This window comes from Protopterus annectens, chromosome 6.part0 (genome assembly GCF_019279795.1).
Source record: "Protopterus annectens isolate FY-2018-M chromosome 6.part0, PAN1.0, whole genome shotgun sequence".
NCBI lineage: Eukaryota > Metazoa > Chordata > Ceratodontiformes > Protopteridae > Protopterus > Protopterus annectens.
In genome coordinates this window covers 1,320,705,362-1,320,730,361 of record NC_056737.1, presented here as the reverse complement: position 1 = coordinate 1,320,730,361, position 25,000 = coordinate 1,320,705,362, and the positions used below count along the sequence as shown (strand labels likewise).

The window sequence follows — 25,000 nt, the reverse complement described above, 5'->3', positions numbered from 1 at the left end:
GCTGATCACTAATCATCACCTCCCTTCTTAACCTAGCTTCCACTACTCGTTCCCATAACTTCATGCTGTGATATATATATATATACACACACACACACACACACACACACACACACACACACACACACACACACACAGATAAATATGTATATAGAGAGATAGATCTATATACGTAGATGTATATTTATATATTACACATGGGTGGACTTCCTTTCATTTAAAAGACATTTGTTTGATACCTATTTAGTTGACAGGTGTGCGAGAAATTCTTGGGGGTTGGGAAAGTTTCCCTTTCCCTAATTTTATATTATCTCAGAGATAGAATATATAATTAGCAGGGGGTGTGAGGGAGGCTTGCACCCTGCCAAAATTGAAATTTAAGTTTAAGTTTAAGTTTTCCATACAGAGATATTATTTCTCAGCACATACATGGCAGCATAATGTTGTTGGTGTTGTCTATCTTTTGCTGTCAAAGTATGGGTGTTCCAGCAAATGTGAATATACCCATATATGTTGTGTGGGTGTGAATGTATGCATAGGTATACATATATAATTACAGTTCACTTGGTCGATACTTATGTGTGGGACTAAGTGAACCATAGTGCTTGTTGCGCAAAAAGCAGTTTGCACAACTTCTGGGTTGGTTGACAAAAATAAGTGATTTTGTCATAGGGCTGAAAATTTGTGTGTGTGTGTCTTTGTTTTGGAGTTTGGTAAGGGCATAAGTTTAGTATAGGTGAGTTTGTGTGTTTTAGGGTTAGAAAACGGGATCAAAAGGTTGGAAAATGCTCTAAAATGTACCTCAGTACACAGATACCTAGATTATTACTAGGCTAACTGCTCTCATGGACCATTTTAAGCCTAGCCAATTACCCCCTGTGAGAATCAAACCCTGCACCTTGTGTTTCTAAGGTAAACACCTTTACCATTATGCAACCCTCTAACACCATGGTTTGTGGGGGCCTAGCAGCTTCCAGACCTCCCTGGCTTAATTCAGTTATTTTCTGGTTATTTCCTGCACAGTTATTACAGTGCTGTCTTAGCCATCCAGGGTGTGCTGAAAGGATGCAGGGAAAAGTAAAGTCAAAGTAAAACTGAACTTTCTTAGTCGTGAATTTTGTTAAGAACATCATTGGATACAATTTTTTAACAAAAAGCTCTAAAATACACCCTCTTACTTAATTCATTTTTACACAGCAATATTGACCATTAAGGCTGCACTAAAAGGATGCAGCAGGAAAAGTCCAACAGGCAAGACAAAATGTGAGAGAAAGAAAAAAGTAATATGGATGGCATGGAGAGGCTAGGATAGGGGGAACATATAGGGAAAGTCTAGAGGATGCATGCATGCAGTGAGAGGGTTGAAATAAGGCCTTGAAACTAGGATACCATTTTACCCAAGGCCAGCCCTGTACATAGGGCTATTTTACATTATCAATGGAACTGAGTACCAACTGCTCCAAATGTCTGTGGGCTGGGCCAACTTGGGTACAGCACACTGGACTTTTGTAATATACAGCATTGCAAGTACAGTTCTGACCATGTGTATTACTCCTAGAGCTGTCTAGCCTAAAATAAATTGTTGCTTAGTCGAGGTAGCAGAAACAGGATAATACTTTGACTGGAAGTGAGCAGGGAGCCCCTTACATGAAATCTGATGAGGGCCCCATAATGAAAACAACAACCTTTTTTTTTTTTGGCAAACTTATGCTGAACTGACTCCAGATAATTTACTTCAACATGACCACATGGAGAGAAGCTTTAATTGTACTTTAAAATATGCCTTGTTAAGATAAAAAAAAAACTGTATACAGACACCTTTTGTTGCCAGAGACTTAAAAGGACCAATTTGCCTTTAGGTCTTATTCTTTATGTTAAGTTCATGTTAATTATGACACCAATATTTTATATGCATATTTGTGCCAAATGCTCTTTAGCCAAAATCACAGAAGGATTTGTGCTATGTCCTTACCAAGAACATGCATTGCATTTTCATTTACTGATGATGAATTATAGACTTGCACCCCCGGCCCATCTTCCAATTTCTGCCATATATTCATTAGTTTGCTTAAGTCAGCATCTGATGTTACCATCCTAGTTTAAAATCAGCTCTCTATATTGGTACCTAGAAAGTATTGGATTTAGGAAAAGGGGCAACATAAGTTGAACAATATTGATCCCAGTATGGAGGCTTATGACAACCTGCATACACCGGCTTTTTCTCCAAAAGTTCAAGGAGTCTAACCAAGTAAACAAAAATACAGACAGCTCAGCTATGTGTTGAAATGTAAAACAGCACATTAACAACAGTTCTTTAAAGAGGAATGGCAGCAATTTAAACAATATTTATTAACTGAGAAGCAGTAAGCACTACTTCAGATGTCATTTTTATAAGACAAAGTGCTTACTGGTTTAAACAGCTGACATTCCTCTTTTCAGGTATCTGTTTTTGTTTGATGTGTTTTTAGAATATAACACTACCACGAGATTAGTTCAAGTTTTAAAGTATGGAACTATTGTAACTTTCTCAGCTTTTTAAAAGGATACAACATGCAGCATTATATTCAATAACTGGTGAGATCAGTTGGTATAAAATCATTCCGTGCTGTTCTGGAATGAATATCATTTAGCATTAGATGAGCTACCAGATCTGCTTTTCAGACTGTTACATACATTTGGTCATTGTTTAAACTGTTATATACTGGCGCTTCTCAGTCTTTAATGATAGTTATAACTTTAGGATTTGGTCACATATTTTGTAATCATAATTTATGCCATTTTTGCCAAATTTCATGATGTTACTTTTGCTGACATTAAAGGTAAAGTCATTAATAATTCATCAGCTATGTATATTAGACTATTTTTAAAAAAATAGCATAATTTTTTATTAAAGTAATTATGTTAACTAGTTTTCAGTCATCAGAAAATGTGTTTATCCACATGGCACTTCCCACTTTTATATCTTAGAATAGTCCAGAAAGAAGTGGTCCCAGAACAGAGCTCATGGGACAAAACTCATAACCCATGCTGGGACACGCATTTAACCCCCAACCTGACTTGTGTCCTGTCTTTTAACCAGTGTTTTACCAATTAAATTACTGATGGCTTGATATTTAATAGTTTTAGTTTATCAGTTGTTCTGTTATGTGAAATAGTGCCAAAACCTTAGAAAGGTCAAGATAAGCAGCATGCACCATCAAGTCTTTCATCAGGTGCTGTGGCTACTAGTCTGAAGAATGCAGCAAGTTTCAAAACACACTATCTCTCTTTGACCAAGCTTTTACGGTTTCATATCTAACTGAAGAAGTCACCTGTCTCATTTTTGGATCAGTTTCGTTATGACTTTTTCCATTGTATTACAAGGAGCACTGGTCATTATAGTGTATTGGTACCAATACAGCCTGTTACCGTAGCACAGGAACATGCTCACATGCTAACAGTTTGTTGAACATAAACAATAAGGGGTTAATTATGCATTCTTTGACTCTGTGAAGGAAACTACCAGGTAGGATGTCTAGTCCCATGGAACTTTGAGTTTTATTTTTTTTAATTTTACTTGTGGCAGCTGTTATGTCCATATTTATATAAGGGATAGCTCTCCTTTTCAATATAGCACCCTGACAAGCACTTTAGCTATATCCTGTGGCTGAGTGATCACTTCATTGATTACTGATAACATTTTACACCCATAATTTTTCTCTTTCGATTTTCTGATGTGATTAAGCAGTACATCACTACTGTTTTTCAGTACTTCAGATCAAGTTAAGTTCACAGAGATGAAAGATTTGATAAGATTCTCACTACAGCTTTCTAAATATACTGGAAAATATTAAGATACAACCAGACACCCTAATACTGGGAGATTTAAACTACCCTGCCATTAAATGGGAAAACTACTTGGGTACCAACACCTTTTCCCAACGGTTCTTGGAATTCATAAATTCCAACTCCTTGGATCAACTAATCCATTGCCCCACCAGGGGCTCCAATATCCTAGACCTGGTCCTTACCAACATGGGAGATAGATGCTCCACACCAGTGGTCACCACTCCATTAGTCAGGTCTGACATAAGAAAATCACCCTTGATATCCACATCCCACCCCCTCCCCGCAGTAAGGAAACCTCTGTAAAAAACTTCTCCAAAGCCAACTTTATGCTACTTAAGTCAGAAGTGACTAACTTTATGGCACCCATGCAGACGGGAGCTGAACGTTCGACTGCTGAATCCTACACTAAGGCACTGTACGAGCACATCCACTCATGCATGAATCGTGCCATCCCAAATAGAACTAAGATGCTCTCATCCAAAAAAAGGAAGCCAATCTGGTGGTCCCCTGCCATAAACAAACTTTACAACAAAAGGAAGAAACTGTTGCAGAAAAGAGGAAAATCACAGGATGCAAAAAAATCCCTTACCAGCCTCAGTAAGAAACTGAGATCCCTCATAAAATCCACTAAAGCTAGTTACGAAAATAAAATTGCCAAAGATTCCAAAGACAACCAGAAGGCATTCTATAGTTATGTCAAAAATCTAAATGGCAATGCTCAGATCTGCTCTGAGCTACAGCAGAATGGCATTAAATATACTGACCCCAAGGATATTGCCAATATCCTGGCAGACTGATTTAGTGAAAATTTCTCCCCCACTCACCCCCTAAAGGGCCCATCTCAGTACCAAAAGATTGCCAAATTCCGGTAATCACGGCCACACAGGTAGAAACCGCACTCTCCAAAGCTAAGAATACAGCATCTATGGGACCAGATGACATCCTGGGCTGTGTACTACATGAACTACAAAATGAACTGGCACCTCACCTAAGCATCATGTTTAATCATAGCCTCACCTCAGGCTTCGTGCCCACTGAGAGATGCATAGCTACAGTTATCCCACTCCACAAGGGGGGATCCATCTTGGATCGCGGGAACTACCGTCCCATCAGTCTGACGACCCTGATCTGCAAGGGCGTGGAACGCATTATCATGGAACTTATAAACAAAGACATTGGCAACCATCAAACACTGGACCCCACCAAGTTTGGGTTTGTGAAGGGCCGATCTTTTCTCCTGAACCTGATTGACTTCTTCAAATCAGTCTCCAGAGATGGGGACAAGGGTAAGGCAGTCCACACAGCCTATCTGGACCTCGCCAAGGCCTTCAACACCATCACCCACTCTGGAATCATAGATAAACTTACTAAGCTGGGCATAAATCCCTACGTCACTCGATGGGTTGCCAATTGACTTACTGACAGGACCTAGACTGTAGAAGTAGCAGACTCCAAATCCAGCTCCAGACAAGTGGAGTACCTCAGGGTTCAGTCCCGGGACTGCTCTTGTTTGGCATCTACTTCTCTGAAGTGCAGGCCAACACTAAGGGACACTGGCTAACAAAGTTTGCAGAGGACTGCAAACTGGGAGCCATTATTGAATCCCCAAATTATGTGGATATTCTACAAAAGGGCCTTACAGACACAGATGCTTGGTGCCAGAGATATGGACTCAAGCTTAAGGCCAAGAAATGTATAGTTATCCCCTTTGGGGAAAAAAACATGTACCTATGAATTACCACATAGGTGGCAGTACACTAAACACCGAAAGTGTGATGAGAGACTTAGGGACACGGGTGGACAGTGGGGTCTCACCTTTGATAACCACATCACCACAACAGTCAAACAATCCTTCTATCTGGCACACCTCATCAAAGGGCTTTTCATCCAGAAAAAAGGAGGTCATTGTCACACTGTACTCATCCCTCATTAGACCAATTATAAAGTATACCGCACCGTTTGGTATGTACCTCACAAGACATCTGCAACAGCTAGAAAGGCCATAGAAATACCTCACTAAATGAATCATAGGCCTAAAGCAGATGCTGTATGCTGACCATCTAAAAAAACTCCAGCTATACTCTGTGGCATATTGTCTACTCAGAGGCGATCTCTGCTTAACATACAAGAACATGTCAAACCCTGAGTTGTTGGACATACTCTACTTAAAGAAATCCCAATCCCTCAGAGCCACATGCTCCAGGGATCTAAATCTTGTCATCACAATGAACAAAACATGCTGGAGGGATAGGTTCCTGACCCAGAGACACCCCTTACTCTGGAATAGACTGTCCATACATGTCAAGCAGAGCACCTCCTTGACCCTCTTCAAAAGGAACTTTGACGATTGGATTGGAGATGGGAAATTTACCCTGGGGACCATATCAGTCGCCCTGCTAGACAGGGGTCCAGGAAAGTAAATATTGTGGGAAGAAATAGCCGGGGAATTGTTTGGCTAGGCTTGTATAGGCCCTAGGGCCGATAGCCTAGTATCAACCTATGAAGCTATGAAGAGAGAGTAGTTTCTGTAATTTAGTTCACTCATGCCTGCAGTGCCAGTCATGCTATTTCTCTCCCTTTTGAAATGTTAGCTCTCACAATATTGAGGCCCAAAATGCAGACACCCCCCCCCCCAAAAAAAAAACAAAAAAAAAACAGATGACTAAAATACAGCAGAAATGTGAACATCAAACCACCTTTTTATTGTCTTTAAACCTTTTTTTCAGGGGGAAAACCCCTCCTACACCACCCACTGTGGACAGGAAAGCCCCCATATCCCCATACATACATATACCAACACTAAGATCATCTTGTTTTGAAAAAAAAGGAAATATTCTGAGAAATAGGAATCTCGGATTTAGTACGAGTAAATCTAGATTTTTTTGGTCATACAATGTCCATATTTAAAATCCAATAAACCAAGGTGGAAGCAACAAACCGGGACTTCAGAAATAGCGTATTCCAGTTTATTATCTGCTTTCGTCAAAAGATTTCATCAGAATAGTGCAAAAACACAAGTCACAGGTTTAAGTATTTTAAAAAGCAAGTCACATGTTCAATTAATCAATTAAAAAACATCAGTTATATCTGCTTTCTAAAAAACAGTTTGATTTTCAAGCAATGTGGAGAGAAACAATGTCATTATCCTTGTTCACCTTGAGTTTACGATACTTTAAAAAACATTTCACATTGATGGCTTCATTAAGACCAGGGGGACAATCAGAATTCAATTTAATTTGCCAATAAGTCTCCCTTTGTAGTAAGTAGTTCTTGAAATCACCTTCCCTCATGTCTTTTTTACAGACTTCAAGAACAGAAAACAAAAATTTATTAAAAAACTGACAGACAATAGAATGTTTAAATAGGGCATTGGTTTCATCCCTGGTTTTAATACTGTACAAGTGTTCCCTAATACGTGTTTTTAACTGTCTCGTGGTCATTCCAATATAAAATGCCGTGCATGAGGAGCATAAGGCAATATAAATGACACCTGAAGTGCAACAGTTAACAAAACCTGGAACAGACAAAGTCCTTTCAAGTGAAACAACTGAAATATAGGGTCCCAATGAAATAAATCTGCACATGTTGCACTGATAGCAACAGTGCATGCCCTTCTTGTCGGTAGAAATACTACTAAGGCTGCTGTGATTTTCTAAAATCTTTTTCAAGTTAAAATTGTTTCTTTGAACAAATAAGGGCTTGTCGCCAAGAATATTATAAATGTCAGAGTTCCCTTTAATGACTCTCCAATTCCTTGCCATAATACGCTGAATGCGTTGGCAATCTGAGTTCATTTCAAGGGAACAGATCAAATTGACATTTGGTTGTTTACTGTTAATCTTGTTAAAATGGTGATTAATATTGTCCAAGTTCAAATTTAGTAGAGGTGGATAATAAACTTCACGTTTACTGTAAATATCGACTCCTGTTTGAATTAATGAAGATTTGTCATAACCCCTATCAAGAAATAAAGAGATGATAAAATCAAACTCGTGAAATAAATCAATTTCCTTAGAGGTCATGCGACTAGCCCTGATAAACTGCCCCCTAGGGATATTGGCAACTACAGGTTTAGGATGTCCACTCCAATAATGTAAATACCCATTATTAAACGTCTTTTTCCGATGAATACAGCTATGAAATCTCCCATCATTGAGGTCCCATCTTAGGGAAACGTCCAAAAAATTAACATTTAGCCCACTGCTACCAATAACAAATTTTAAATAGTTAGAAAAAGAATTAATGTCTAAAATAAAGGTCTCCACCTTTGACATATCACCTTCAATAATAATAAACAAATCATCAAGAAAACGGGAATAAAAAGAAATATTGTATTTACTAGTCAAGAGAGGAATGAATTGATGCTCCTAACATGACATTACCAAATTTGCGTAGGCAGGGGCAGCTGAAGACCCCATGGCAACACCTCTTTTTTGTCTATAATAGACTCGTTCAAAAAGAAAAAAGTTGTTATCCAAAATGATGTCCAAGAACCTACAAATAAGGGAAATTGCATTGTTGGTAAAACCAGAACTATGAGTGGTCAAAAAACTTCGAACTGCTTCGACCCCATCATCGTGCGGAATGCAGGTGTATAATGAAACTACGTCGATGGTAAACATGATGTGTTTGCAGGGGTCAAAACCTTGTGTTAAAGCAAAAGTATTGATGTTATTTAAAAAATGCCAAGAGTCATGAATGTATGAAGGTTCATTGGCAATAATAGGTCCCAAAAGGGCATCAATAAACAAAGCCAGGCCCTCAGTAACTGAATGGGGCGAAGACACAATAGGTCTAAACGGTGGATTGCTTACTGATTTGTGAGTTTTAGGTATCCCGAAAATAACCCCTATTCTGGGTTCTTCCACAACACAAAACTCATACAATTCGTGGCTAATATCTCCAGCCATAAGAGCTTCATACAGGTGCGAGTGTATTAAACGTTGGCTGCGGTGAATGTCAAAAAGAGAAACAATCTCATATTCATCCCTGTTGTTAAGAATGTCCATTATCCCTTTAACGTAGGTATCCCTTTCCATAATAACTATATTACTACCCTTATCGCTTTTCATAAACCTAAATTGGTTAGTCATAGATTGTAAGTTCTTAAGGGCTTTCCTCTCATTGATAGTCAAATTATTGTAGTAATTGGGTTTGGTATTTAACATGTAATGGACATCGTGAATACAAGTCTCTTCAAAAACCCTAATGGTGTGTTGTAACCTGGGACAATAAACCGAAGGTTTAATAAAAACTTTGTTAGATACAGGTACATTATGCAACAAATAGTACAAGTTCAACTTTTTAGTGCACTATTTCCCTCATCCAGGGCCTTGGTGACTTTCTTGAAGAAGTCAACCATGTTTAACAAGCATGATCTACCTTTAACAAATCCGAACTGAGTTGGGCTCAGAGTTTGCAGATTACCTACATCCTTGTTAATAAAGTCTGTAATGATTTTTTCCATGGCTTTGAAAATGTGGCTAGCCAAGTTCATGGGTCTATAATTCCCAGGGTTGGTTGATGGTCCCCCCTTTGTGCAGACAGATTACTGTCACTGTCCTCCATTTTGCCAGAATATAGCCAGTTTGCAGGCTGTGATTAAACAGGGATCCAAGTGGGTCTGTTAGGTCATGTTTTAAGTTGTTTAAAAGGCCACCTGGGATGCTGTCTGGTCCCAATGATACTATGTTTTTGCCTTGGAGAGTGCCTGAGATGGCCTGCGCCCTTCAGATAATAGGCTGAGGAATGGTGGCAGGTATACTTTGGGGGATGACTGGAGGGAAGAGGGGGGTGAAGTTTGCAACAAATCTGTCAGCTAGCAGGTTGGCTATTAACCTCTGGTTGAGTATGGGTGGTGCTTATCCACAATCAGTTCAGTGCAGAGCTGGGTATTCCCTTTTAAATATCGGAAGTACTTAAAGAATGCTTTGTGATTATCCTTCGCTAGGGAGAAGTTTTGCTTCATAATTAGATTTGAAGGACTTGACAAGATCTCCAGTTTAAGCTAGAGAGGGATTTCTTCCTCTGCTGAGACATTTCCCTCTTGTTCTTGAACATTAGCTTCTTTCCCTTGTTGTATAGTTTGTTTATACAAGGGGTCCACCAGGCTGGCTTGTTTTTTCTGCAAGACCTGGTTTTAATCCAGTCAGGTACAAATGATTCCATACAACTGCTTAAGTGGTTATACAGGGCATTGGTGTATACCTCTGCTTTGAAATCTATTATCTGTGATCGGCTTTGAAACTTCTTATACCATCACTTAGTAGGATGTAATTTGTCTTTGAAAAATTCTTAAGTGTTTTTGAGCTTGATGGATTATCTGGTCTTATAATTACATTGTATGAGACTAATTTATGGCCCGATCTTACGAGGGAGGCATGGGGGGGAGGGGGGGTAAATGCTCTCCCATATTAGTGAGTACTATGTCCAGGATATCTGAGCCTCTCTTGTGGGTGTGCTGACTAGCTGTTCCAGAGCATTTGCACTTACAAAGTCCAAGAACTTCTAAGTTAGCATATTTGTGGTCGTGTAAGTTTCCCAGTCAATGGTAGGATAATTAAAATCACCCGTAAGTAAGGTGTTGGGCTGTATGGCAAATGACTCCAGTAAGTCCAGCTTTGCCTCTCCTGTTTCATGGTGGGGACCTATAGCTAACTATGATGTGGTAGGGGCATTGCCTATAGTTAATTGGATATGGAGTAACCGAGTCCTATCCATCACTCATACAAATAACCTGACATAAATCCTGCAGGTGTCAACAAGTAGGTTTTGCACTTAGTCTCTAAGGGGTTATTGTCAAGCTAATCATGAGAGTTAGATTACTGCACACATTGTATTACTAAGCCTCTCAATTGTGGAACGTTCTACCATTGTGGCACCAAGATTACCTACCTGTTGTCAGCTGGTTTTAAATAAGCCTTTAAGACTTCTCTTTGATATAGCTTTTGATGGTGTTATACGAGTATAAATTGATACAAATATTTTTCTATTCTAATTTTATATATGTTAATTTATGCATTTTATATTACTAGCAATTTTCTAGTACAAGTATTTTGTGAAAAACACCTAAATAATCCTGAACACAAAACAACAAAACACAGTCCACAAGCCTTAGAGAAGCACAAGGTGGCTTTGAGAAAAAAAAATGCAGTCTGTTCCACATATGCCAAACAGATACTTAATTATCCAAGAACAGTAGGATCTGTAGCTGAGAAACCATTTTCAAGTTTAGCTTCAACACAGTGAATGCATTCATCCACAGAAATTTGTGGAAGAAATGCAGTCAACAGATCCAATGACATGCCTTCAGAACAATCCTCTAACTTCTTCATAAGAAGCAGTCTGTGGAAGTAAAACACGGACTTTAACTTTAACCATTAATTCATGTACAACTGTAGCGCTTTACAGTTTTTTCAATTCCTCTTCATCTGCATGAGTGGATTAGCTGGCCTGTCTTTGTATTTCAAATATTTTACAACCCCAATATAATTTTTTCAGTTGATATATTTTTCCAGGCATCAAACACTTTGAAATAAATAGTGCAAGCTTCCTTTCTGTGACAGGATTGTAAAATTCGCAGCACCTGATGTACTTTAGACTAAGAATAACAATTTGCTCATGTACCACCCTATCCAAATCAGTACCTGATACTGTAATGCATAAAAAATAAACTACATCTTGTATATTAATAGCTAACATTCACGATTGCAAGTGAGCAGAAACCCTAAGCTGTACTTTCTATCAACATAAGATAACATTGAACAGATGGTAATCTCTGTAGTAAGTGAATATTCATCTCCACTATTACTAATAAACACATTAGATCACTCCCAAGCTGAACTACTTTTAATCATTCAAGACAATTTTAGCTCTTAAGGTGCAGACAAATACCATGCTGCCAGTTAGAAATATAAAACCAGAATACATCCTGTTCAAGACTACCTGGTTCTGTGGCATACAGAGATAAAGCCCTGACTATGATCCAGATGACCAGAGTTTGAATAGCTGCTAAGGTATTGGAAGAGCTGGCAGGAGGGTAAGAGTGGCCAGCTGGTGCTATTTCATCTACCTTGGGTAGAGGGACTGATGTTTTATTTTGCTACTTCACCATATGCAAACAGAGGCTTGCAGATGATGAAGCTGTAGTTTAACCAGGAATATGGGCTTCCTGTACCAAGGCAGTGAGAAGTGAAAATACCTGAACAATGCTGTAACAAAGGTGCTAAGTTTGCAGCACATACCCATTTCAGAACCCACCACAGTACATCACTGAAAAGCCTTAACTGGTTACAACTACCACATCGACTAACATATACACAACTTCTTACCAACTATAAAATTATCCAGCATCCATCTGTCTGTCCAGCAGTAAAAAAAATGTTCTACTCAACTATGTTCCCAATCAGTCATTGCGATCCAGTGATCATAAACTCTTGTCTGTCTACAAACCTAGCAACTCTGCTGGGCTCTGTCTGTACTCATATAAGGTTGCCAAAGCCTGGAACTCATTACCTGTATCCATCAGGTCTATACCCTCCCTCCCATCATTCAAAGCTACTCTGGAAAGACTTCCTAGCTAAAATTTGTTTCTGTTCTTGTTCAAAACCAGGATAAACTTTATCCCTAACTGTGAACAAGTACCTTTTCATTCCTTATACCTCCTTACTCTCCCTTCACTACTTCCTTTCTGCTAATTCTCTTCCCTTTCTCTCTAAATATGCCATAAGCCTGTTTTTCCCTCACTTCATATTGCAGTTCCTATCTGTATTAGGCTAACTTACCTTTAATTTCTCTTCAAACTGTCTAAAATTTTTCTAAATATTAAATGATTGTTATATACTTTGTATCGATTCTTCACCATTTTATATTAAGCCTAATTTGTTGTAATTATTTAAACTGCAGATATTTTTGTTTTATTTTTTAAGATTGTAAAATTATTGTTCTTAAAATGTTTTGCAATAATTTGGAGTTTTTTTTCTCTGGGCCTCTGCTGATAATGGGCTTCTACCCAGTTGGAGTTTTCCCAGTAATAAAAAAGCAATAAATAAATCAATAAATTGCCATCATTAGCATTCACAAGCACACGGAGGGCATAGAGTGGGAGAGTGGGCACCCATGTGACCTCGGTATTCATGTCCGGTACCAGCCGCTGTATTAAATCCTGCAATAGAAACAACCTAATTAATTGCACATTCTGACATAGGCAATGACAACACACCATCATGGCTGCCTGGATGACTCCCCCATGATCATCTGTCACTTCTATGCCTGGTATCCCTGAAACAAAGAGGAACAAATGATCTCACGACCATTAGGAGGTGGCTGAAGGACACCATACTTTGAGGAGGTAAAACTAGGGATAAAGATTTCAATAGTTGAGGTAGCAGGTCAAGTTAACAGGAACTGATTATGGTGGTCACTCCGTGATAAAGAGAAACTGTTAGGAGTAGGCAAGAAATATCATCTTCAACTAAACTTAAGACCCAGTATTATGGATTCTGCTTATACCATTAATATCTGTATTCTAAATCTGAAGAATAAGAAAACAAAATGAAAGTTGGTGTTCCAAGAAGTGGAACGATATGGTACTGAACAATTACAGAAATTCATGTTGGCCAACAGCAGTTCCCCCTTCCATGTATGTTCTGGATGCACCACTGCTAACTGGCTGTTTAGGAAAGTGAGAAATACTTAACCTAACTGCAAATATTTTTCAGCCTGATGAGTGTACTTTCAAGCACAGATGTGAAATTTAAAAGCATTTAATGGTTTGCACATGGCTAAAAAAAGAGTAAATGACAATTATCTGGTAAGGCATAAAAACATTCTGCTGTAGATTAATTTATTAAGGATTTATTTTATTTTACATTTGTTGACCAGGCAAGTCAGACTGGATGCATGTCCATTTTCAGAGGAGGCCTGGGGAGAAAAGCTCCACAGTTAAATTTTAAGTAAAATATAAGGTGTATACAGAAGCATTCAAATTTGCATTGTACCAAACTTAGCATTGACTAGTAATATAACACTGGAATTTAATATTTAACATAGTTACATAGACTGAACACATCTTTTACAGTTTTAGGTTAAGGCATTACATAATGGAGAACATTGTTAATAGGGGTTGCAAGTTAGCCACAGTAGGGAGTATAGCAACAAACAGAGCAAAGATTAGACATAGTAGAGAGTATAGTAGCAGGTGAAGAGACAGAGATGGGAAATTGGATAACCGGTTAAGTAAGAAAAGCAGGAGGCATACGTAACTTAAGTATAATGTAAGTGTAGAGGTGTAAAGAGAAAAGTGTAGTGGATAGATAAGAGTGTCCTAGCAGTGACATATGGGTATTGACTAGGGGTATGAATTAGAGGTGGAACTGGAAGGAAGCTAGAGAAGATGCATTCTTTTGGTGATGAAGTTGAAGTCAGAGGGCAAGAGTAAGGGGAGAGGGTTGGGGGGTCAGCCAGGTGGGGAAGATTATATAGGTCAATCAACTTCTTTGCCAATATTTCTGTTTTGCCATATTCTACTTTCCATTTAATCTACTTTCTGGTTATACAATTCAGACTCAGAAGCTTGTAGTAGACAAAGGTTCAATGACTTGGCTTACTTGTTTGCTCAAGCAGTATTCTGTTATGACAATGTCCCTGGAACCTTTGGCAAAGTAGCAGTAATGAAGAAAAACTGTGGATTTCCATGAACTATCTGCTGCAATAATTACAATCTATTATACTAGTGAAAAAATGTGTAGTTATAAATATTTACATACACAGAATCAACAATTCTTTACATTTTCAGAAAGTAAAAGGCAACATTATTTTCTGTGTTTCAAAAAATAAGTAAATAGTACTTTTCAGTATGATTTCTACTCACCATTTCTACCACAATAACTTCGGTTAAAGCCACGCTTGTTAATTTTTTGACTAATCTCATAAGTAGTCCCATGATAAAGAGTATTTTCATTTTGTGACTTTGGATATTTTCTGTCAACAGTTTGCTTTCGGATAGAATAGCTTTGCCACAGTTTCAGATTCTGAATCCGTTCAATCTAAAAGAGATAAAAAAGATTGTATGAGTCCTTAGAGTATTATATAAGTAAAGCATTTAAATCAATGAATGTTTCAATTCTTAACATGTCAAATGTAAGAGTGCTGTAACAGTCACAGTATTTCAGACTTTGTTTAATTTTATTTATTTTTTTCAACCACCTTTATTGAATTATCACTTGTGATATAGGCAAGTTTACATTTATATAGAAAAAAAAACATATTAAAATGTTAACGGTTACAAGCACTATACGTCTCGTATATTACTTTGTATGATACGTTACATTATGTAAACTGGTCAATTCCTGCCTTTCCTTAAAACAAATTCCTCTTCCTCTGCATGTATTGTTCCCACAAATTCCATTTTTCTGTATGCAGTTTGCTCCTAACTTTTTTTTTTTTAAAGAGCCCACTTCCAGTTGTCTTATCTATATCATGGTTTAGACTTTGATTTTCATTTTCAGTAATTGTTTTTTTGGCAGCTACCAGAATTAAACTTAACCTTACCATGTTCTAGACAATTCAAATACTGTGCCCCAACTCAAAAAAATGTCCTTAGTTACATCCATTTGCTTCCCAGTATTTCTGATACAATATTCTTTAGGGTGTTTTATTTTAATCAGATGACAATGATCCTAGAGTGTTACATTAAATAAAAACTATACTGGATCATACGCATTAAAATGTAATAAACACTTAGATACAAAACAACTCAGCAACAGGTAAAAAAAAAAATATAACAAAAGTAAAATAATCTGTTGGTCAAAATGATTAAAATGTAAAATATGATCATTAAAAATAATAAAACAAGCACACAATTGTGTTCAGTAGAAAAATATGGAAACAATTTGATAATACTCATATAATACAGAGGAAGTTCCTCAAAAAGAAAAGCAGCTACAAAAATAACATTTCATGGTGTACTGCTTGTGTTTCTATACAAATTATGTATGGTACAACTATTAACTATGAATGCTTGAATACGTAATGCCTAACATGACAGCACCATGATAAGACAGGGCAGAAAGACATTCCTTACTGGGAGTGGTGTATAAAAATCAGTCAGTAGCAGTAAAACAAAACAGCACACCACAATCAGCAGCTTATGCTGTGAAACTCCAAAATGTCCATTATTCCAGTGCTACTAATAATAATAGCATAAACTACACAGTAGAAAGCATGGTTATGTAGAAAAAATACTTATTCATGAAAGAAATTATTAACTGATAAAAAAAGAACAGCATTCAGAAATGTATAATTTTTTTTTTTTTTTTAACAAAATAACTTATGGATACTTGGTTCGGCAATAGGTGGATATGCTGTTGGTTGTATGGTTTAAAATTTGTGAGGTTACTAATTAATGAAGTTTTAGGTGAAACAAAAGGGAATGCAGAAACTATAAGAGCTATGGTAATATTTCACTATATTTAGGAAGTTAGCAAAGAGATCGGGCAAGGGGTGTGTGCATTACTGTTAGTCTATGTGTTGAAGCAGGTAAAGTGGTTGTAAGGCAACATGATTCAAATGGGACCCTCATATCCCATATATAAGTAGCAGGGGAGAGGATGGAGGAGAACTAAGAAAAATGCAGTGTTTTCTGCACTAGTTTTCTTTTTGCACCAAGAATACTCTTGTGGTATAGGCACTAAGACCCTGCCACTAAAAACAAATCCAATGCTGCTGCAGCTTATCAAAAGAGCAAAGATAATTCTTTTGTACAGCACTCTCAAAGAAAAATTATCCATTTCTAACATGGCAGTTTCACAAAAAGGTGCAAAATGACATATATTTTTATGCTCTTACCGTAACAATAATGACATTCTGTTTATATTTATTTATGAAGTGAATACAGGTCTTTTTGAAATTTTCTGAAACCTTTTTAAACTCAGGAGAATCAACTTGAAGCAGAACTACATCGAAATCTTTTGAGCCCATGTCTGTCCAAGCAGGTGGTGGTTGAACCAAAGCTGAAAGAGAGAGATTTGTTTTAATTTGTAAGACAGTGGTAAGTAAAGATTCCAATTAAGCTATGTCAAACATATTTTGAGAAAGTAAACCCAAGGGGTGTTATGGCAGACTTAGCATAAATATAAAAGCTTCAGTCAGAACAATGGACACATGTTTACTGAAGCATCTGTATCACATATATGATAGTTTAACCACCTTCAAAACATTAAACACAGATATCCCATAAACCCAACAACAAAGCTTGAGAAATATAATTTGCAAAAACATTTCAAAGATATTTCTGCCAACTTTAACCAATGATTAGTAAAATAAAATGTATCCACTGAAAACAAGAAAATTAAACTTGGCAACATTTACTTTGTGAAAGGTGTAGAATAGCTGATTGCCAAGCAGTTTTTTTTTATTTAAGAATTTGCTAAATGTTTCAGAGAATTTTGTAGGGGAGGACATATAGATTGAACAGATAAGCATTACAAAAATGCAAAATAAGTCAGGGGTGCATGCTGAGCAACCTAGGCATGTTTGATAGCCAGCCTAGCAAATAGGCTCTCTTAAATGGTATAAAGGATACCATATGCACAATCTTAAATGGAGTATAGAAAAGCTTTCATAAAGGGGACAAATTTTAGGGAAGTGTTCCATATTTTTTGCCACATCTTCCTGTAAGGACTGATAATGGGCCTGATTCTAAAAGAGTTACTCTCAGTGCAAGTCTCCCTGATTCTGAAAGACTTGGGGCCAGATTCAATAAACGAAAAAAGTAAAGGCACTCAAAATAAACCAATAAACGAGTGTAGTAAGTGCCAAAACTGAGTGAAGAAACGAGCGAGGATGTATTCCAAGATAGGTTTATTCCAAAAAGAGTAAAATCTCCACACAAAATGCTCCATACTAATACAGCAAAACACAAACACATGAACGCCTTCACACAACATGCGTTTTCGTCTCAGTTTCCCGACTTCATCAGATAACCAGTAATTTCATCAATTAAACTTTATATCCCTTAATTAATACAAAACACCCAATCCCATTCAAGTTCTAAATTTAAAAATTAAAAAAAAAAGTGAACATTCTAACATACACATTCCCTAAATGACATAAGCTATCATACTTCTCCATTAAATGATACTTGATCAAAAAACTCATAGATGAAGAATTTTAAAATAAAATAAAAATATGTTCCTTTTATACAAAAGTTAATGAAATAAATATCTATTATATGTTAAAATAACTTCATAAATACTTTAAAATCCATATGTTAATAAAAAGAGAAGGAAACCTGCCATCTGCTGGATAATGTGCTTAATGCAACCCTATATCTCAAGTTTTGCAGATCTTAATTTTAAAAGTGGAACAATAGACACATATTGATTCAGCTCTGGAGGGCTTCCTGCATCCACGGTGACTTGCCACCATAGTTCCCTAAATTCTATTCTCTCTTCCCATGGCCCTCCCCTTACATCTTTCTTAATTTGTTCCAAAACAAGAAAAGAAAATTTGGCTTTGGGACAAAAGTTAGTGTACTTATATAAAGCACTAGTTTCCTTTCTTGTTCTAATATCGGATTTGTGTTTATAAATTCTTCTCTTTAATAGTCTTTGTGACTTTCCAACATAAAAAGAATTACATTCTGAACACACAGCTAGATATACTATCACCTTAGTCTCACAGTTATAATGATCTTCACACTTTCTCTCCACCTGTCCCTACTTTCTAAATAAAATTTACTGGTGTTCATAATATTTACACATTGGGGACAATGTCCACACTTGTATGCCCCTTTTCTTCTCCTATTGTGTTTGTTAATACCTCTATGCTCTGATATATTTTTAAAACTATGTGAATTCTTGTATACTACCTTAAAAGGAAGGTCAGATATTTTTTTCAAAATCCGTAAATGCTACAAATCTATTCCATTCTTTTTCTACAATTTTTTTGTAGTATTGTTAAGAGCATTGTATTCTAGCACTAATGCTTGTTGGAAAACAGTGGTGTCATTAATATCACTCACCAAAGGCACATCATGATGGACATGTACTTTGCTTCCTCGAATAGGTTTGAACCTATGGGCTTCCATAACTTCCTCTTTCATTTTGTTAATAAAATCCTGTGGGTAACCCCTCTCTAAAAACATTTTTTTCAACCAGTCACATTCAGTCTGGAAGTCTGAATCTAAACTAGTCATACGACTTCCCCTTACAAATTGACCCTTTACTATATTTTTCTTACAATAGTGAGGGTGTGCACTCTGATAATGTAGAAAGGACTTGCAAAAAGTGGGTTTCCTATATATCTTAGTTTCAAACTTCCCATTCATTTTGTATACTTCTATATCTAAGTATTGTAAACTTTCTTTAGAAGTATTAAATGTAAATTTAAGGAAGTCAGTAGTTTCTTCCATGTAAATCTTAAATTCTTCAAACTTTTCGATACTTTCTGTCCATAGACTATATCATCTAGGAACCTCCGATAGAGGTTCCAACAGGAGGCATATTCTGAATTTAAAATATATTTTTCTTCCCACTTTGCCAACACAAGGTTGGCATACATGAGGGCACACGCTGCATCCATTGCAACTCCTTAAATCTGTTGATAAGATTCCCGATTGAAACAGAGAAAGTTGTATTTGACTATCATATCTATTAGGGCTACACAAAATTTTATCATTGTGGAGCAAAATGTGATCATCAAAGACCATTTCTTCAAACATTTCCATCCCAGAGACATGAGGGATACTAGAAAATAAATCTATAATATCTATAGTAATAAATATAAGGTCATTACAATAAAGGTCATCAGATATTACCTTAAGAAGGTCCCATGCGTCTTTTAAAATAGACTCCTTATTTGTCCACAAACATTTTAATTTAGTATCTACATATTTAGCAAGTGGATATGTTTTAGAACCCTTCGCTAAACTATGGGTCTTAAAGGTGGGTCCCTCCATTTTTATGAGTTTTAGGGATCCCAAAAATGGTGGGTACCCTAGATTTGTCCACTTTTAAATAGGCAAAAATTTTATGATCATAAAGTCCCTCATATAACATATCATTCAAACATGTCAATTTTATTGTAGGCAATATTTACCTCATTTTAGATACATTAACATATCTGTGCTCATTCCTTAAAATTGAATTCATTTTGCCCTCGTACTCAATATTGTCCACGATTACCACTCCTCCACCTTTATCTGGTTTTGTAACTCTAATATTAGGGTTAGATTTCAACACATTAAGTAATTCACATTCCTTTACACTCAAATTGGGTCTAAATCTAACTTTCTTATACATATTCCTAAGTTCGCTTTCAATACGGTTTTCCAGATTTTTTAAGTTGTAGGGGGAGGGGTGGATTATAAACTGTTCTTTGTCTAAGACCCTGGTCTACCTCACCACTACTTGGGGGCAATATTAGACCTAGGTTAACTTTCCTTAAAATAGTTTGATATCTAACAAGGATTTGGTGAGCTCCCCCTTTCTATAGGAGATAAATTTAAAGCCCTTTGATAGCAGACTAAAAAGTGTTCTTTCTCTAATAAAGTGTTACTAAAATTATAAATACAAAAATCGTTAAAAATGTGCTTAGCACCATCAACTGTAATCACACTACTTTCGTTATTTGTGGGATGGATATAAATGAATATCTCCCTCTTCTCCCCCCCCCAAATGAAAATTTGATTGCTTGTACCCTGATTTATTCATCAGTCTTTCAGATCTGCGCGGGGGGGAGGACTCTTCATGAACATAATGCTCCTCTTCATACTGGTTATCATCCAGATTCAATAAAGCCTACACTAAGTGTAAAAAACTTATCAAAAGGAAGGTGCCGGCTTCACAAGTAAACAAACAAAAAGCACCAGTTCCACAACGATAAGGCTCAAAATAAAAGTAGAGGTTTATTAGGGCTCCTGCCAAACTCAGTAGACACAATACAATACGCTGTGTAAAATCACATCAAACGTTTCGTCAAGCCTTCTTCAGATAATACAAACACATAAAGCCACTTGTCAGTTGTTTAAATACATTTGAATATAATTGGATCAACACATCAACCAATGAAATAAAAGATTAATTAAGTACTTAATGATAATTGTAAAAAAGTAATAAAGTGCCATTTACAGTGCCAAAGTGTAACTATAAAACCTATTTACTGGATGAACAAGCCATATACACTGTCAATTCTAGCAAATGCTTATCTGAATCTCATTCAAAGTTAAAATTGAGAGTTAAAACCTCATTCATTAAAATTGTAAATTACCTTCCTTTAAGTTACAAGCTGTTAAGTAAACAATACTACACTCTACTGGTCAGAACTGATATTGCAACTTCCAATGTTTAAAAGGAATAAGCAGAAAAATACATGTATAATGTGATTTAAAAACTTTTTCTTAAAAATACTTCTAAAATTAACATATCATAGTTTAGCTGCCCTTAATTTTAAAACAGGTGCTAAGGACACCATGTCATTAATCCCTGGATATTTGTTTGATTCCAGGGAAAATAATTCCCTGTACTCCAGTAATGTTTCCCACATTCCCCTCGGGTCAGTGGGTACCACTTCTACCACAAAAATTCAAAACTAGAACCTTTACAGGTTAATGTGTGTTGTACAGGGAATTATTGGCATGATATTGTAGGGGAATTGTTACATGATGTTCTGATATCATATACATGTAAATCCTTTGTTTAATTCTCCTTACCCACATAAAAAGCATTACAGTTTAATAATCCCTTTTGTGTTACAATTAACAAAGGATTCACATAGTAAAGTTTATTCCTTGCTACTAAATGGCAGCTTCCCTTCTTTTAAATATGAACAATAAATACTACAGGGCACACATTTAAAACCCCAACTTTTTCTTCTTTTTATCAGTGTTTCCTTTACAACCAGTCTCTATAATACCTTTTATATTGTTACCTTTCTTATAAATAAATTTAATTTCATGTTCAAAAATGTGACCTAGATCCGATACTGGGGAAAAGTTGTCCCATTCTTTTCAAATATTTTCTTCACTATACTAGATTGACGGTGGTGATGAGACCTGAAACAAACCCACTTCTGACTTACCAAAGTATAGGTGCAAATCTAGTTTTCTCCTCAGGACTTCATTCTTAATGTCCTCAAATAATGTGTGGTGTATCCTCTCTTTGTGTAAACATCTTATACAAGTTTTCACATTCTCTCCTAAAAGTTTCATCATCTGAGGTCATTCCTCCTTTCTATGTACCTTTGAAACAAATAGATCATTTGGTCTCATTGATGTATTCAACAAATATATCAAAATCATCCTTTGTACCTTCACTAAGTGTACACAATATGTAATCAATAAAATTCTTATCACATTTTTTGTGCCTTCTAGTCACTCAGAAACTAAGTGTACACATAGTCTACACTTTGTAGTAACCTTTATGAATCCCTGTCAATATTTAAAGTTGCAAGAATATCAGTAGGAAAACTAAAATTAGGAGGAAAGAGGAGCTGAGTCCTTAGCTAGGTATTCCAAGCCAAGTCCTCTACCACCCTCTCTGTGAAAATCAGTGCTCTCAGTGTCCCTGTTCAAAGTAGCTGTCATACACACACCTGTGAAAGGCTGGCACAGCGTATCAACTCTGCCACCTCCACCCAAACTATAAGGTAGAATTACTGATATCAGAACACCCAAAGCCAGCTACTTTCAGGCTCTTACCAGGGTACCTAATTACATTTAGTAAAATTAATACTTTTACAAATGGTAGTGCTTAACCAAGCAGCAATAATTTCAGGAACATTGAGTCAAAGTGCCACTAAATAAATGCAAGCACTTTCAAAGGTTAAATATTTTCTAAAAGACCAGCCATAATGAAAGGTTTAGATATACTTAATAATAAATAAAAACATAATATCTATTTACAACAAACACCAGAGTTTCAATCATAGGGGGGGAAAAAAAAAAAATATATATATATATATATATATATATATATATATATATATATATAAACAACACTGATGGAAAGACTCAAAGATTCAGAAAAAAAGCAACATTTAGCTAATCTCACTATTTTTCTGACTGAAAAATTTAAGTTCCTAGTTACTAAAGCAAGGCAAGATGAACATGGATGACTGTCTTGCCAGGTCCAAAAACAGGCTGCACACTTCACATCTCTCACTAGTATTCAAATACAATTTCAGTGCTGGTTATAGAACATCACATTTTCCCACACTACCGTCTCACTAGAAACTGAGCCAGGATCTGGTACTGATGTGTCACAATACACACACACAACTTTAGCCAAGGTTTATTACAGCGTGTGAAAACTATAAAACAATTCCAACAGCTTCTACAGGAAGGGTGAAAGTAACAAGCCTTTCTCTGGCACCCCAGGGTAGCAATTAGTTCACCACTAAGGACAACAGAGCAGGATCCCAACCCAGGCTTTTCACAGACATTGTGTCCTCTCACTGCATTCAGACCTGTGAGATAAAATCTTTATGGCCTAAACCAAGTTATTTAATTTCAGGCTATTTTTCTTAAGATTAGCTGGGCTGAGTTTAGCCCCTTCCCTTCTAGTATCCTCTGTTAAAATATATACATTTCAGTTGCAACACTACAGTCTGACATACATGTCTATTGCAGGACTCACTGTTGATATATTTTTAAGACAAAGAATTTTACATTTTTAACACAAGCATCTATACAAATCAGTTTATTATTCAAGTAACATATAATTCTTTACAAAACTCTAGCTAGCTATGCTGGCACTACTTCACAATCACATAAGGCTTAACTATAAGCAGGTTTACATGGAAAATAATTATTTTGAAATAGCACCCAGTATTTATCCAAAACAGAGCAGTGGAATGTATATTCTGCCTGACAACCTGTGTGCACAAAAGTGATAACACAGCTGCAGATCTAGATGCAACATACCTAAAGATTATCCTTGATATTTCATCTTTTTTTCTACATATTTTAACTGTGTCATGGAAATGAAAAAAAATGAATACATTAAATGTTGATAGAAATCTACATGCATTTAAAACAATCTTGACTCTTAATACTGGAGTTGCCAAACATGTTGACCTGTGCTGAACTGTGGTTAACATATGAGAGCAAATAGATGTTTTCAACACTCAGCATCTAGTTTCATACAGCTGTCCATTTAGCTGCCCCATCCAATATTAAAGGTTAGGGTGAATGTACTATTCCTTGAGCTACCGTGACACCACTAATCCGATACCTCTTATAAATTACTTCTGTCAACTTTAAATTAAATGACTGTGCTTTTTTTGTTTTCTCTGTATGCTGAGTACTAACAAGCAGGTGATAAGTAATGTTTAGGAAAATAAAGGTGGGGGAGGCACCAAAACAATTACCCTTCTTCCGTGAGACACTGGCTTGCAAAATGTTTACATCTCCTACTGGATTATTCTCAGCAACATGACATATTCTATTAGACAAACAACAAAAAAATATATCTGCCTGACAATGTAACTATCATAACTTCCTTCCATCAGCTTTATTTATTGGCATTTGTTAACTGGATAGTCCAGCTGGGTGCCACTGCCCTTTTTCACAGGAGACTGAGCAGAAAAGCTTCAGACATACAATTGTTACATCAGAAACATTTTATTCAGTAAAGTTGGATACATACAAAAACATACATTCGATGTATACTAGATGGCCAACAATCTAAAAACTAGGATATTTACAGTAAATGGTATGTATAAAGTTTAGTAGGCAAGCTTAACATATGCGATTCCTTATGAAAGGAAAAAATGGAAAAATTATACTGGTACTGTAAAGAAAAAAAATATTGAGAGAGAGTAAGCAAAAGGGGAGCAAGAAGTGCTGGGCTATTATTTGATGTACTATGAGTATTTTTTTTATTTACTATGGGGTATTATTTCATAGGAGGTTACTAGGCTAGTGGTTCTAGAGCTTTTATAAGCCTACCCATGTTAATCCTGTGTTGCCACAACTGTCCTTGGTTAGATGGGCACACTTTACAGATCAGCACTGACTGCCCCGGTCCATGATGGACATGACTGCTACCCCCGGGTGAATTTGCAGTCACCCACCCATTTGTCCAGGCTGTGCTCAAGTAGAGTTATTGAGGAGCTCTGCTTCACACAAACTGAAAGTTTATTCCACAGCAATGGCAATCTCTGGGATACATAC

At 36.5% G+C, this 25,000-nt stretch overlaps 1 protein-coding gene across 1 annotated transcript in view; it reads right to left on the bottom strand.

Moving 5' to 3' along the window:
- LOC122804788 (protein mono-ADP-ribosyltransferase PARP14-like) overlaps positions 1–25,000 on the bottom strand; it is a gene marked incomplete in the record, with an annotated part of 1,493,437 nt that overhangs the window by 3,662 nt on the left and 1,464,775 nt on the right. The window contains 2 exon segments of the mRNA XM_044074882.1: positions 14,699–14,873; positions 16,675–16,838. Of these exon segments, the coding sequence (XP_043930817.1) occupies positions 14,699–14,873; positions 16,675–16,838 (339 nt within the window).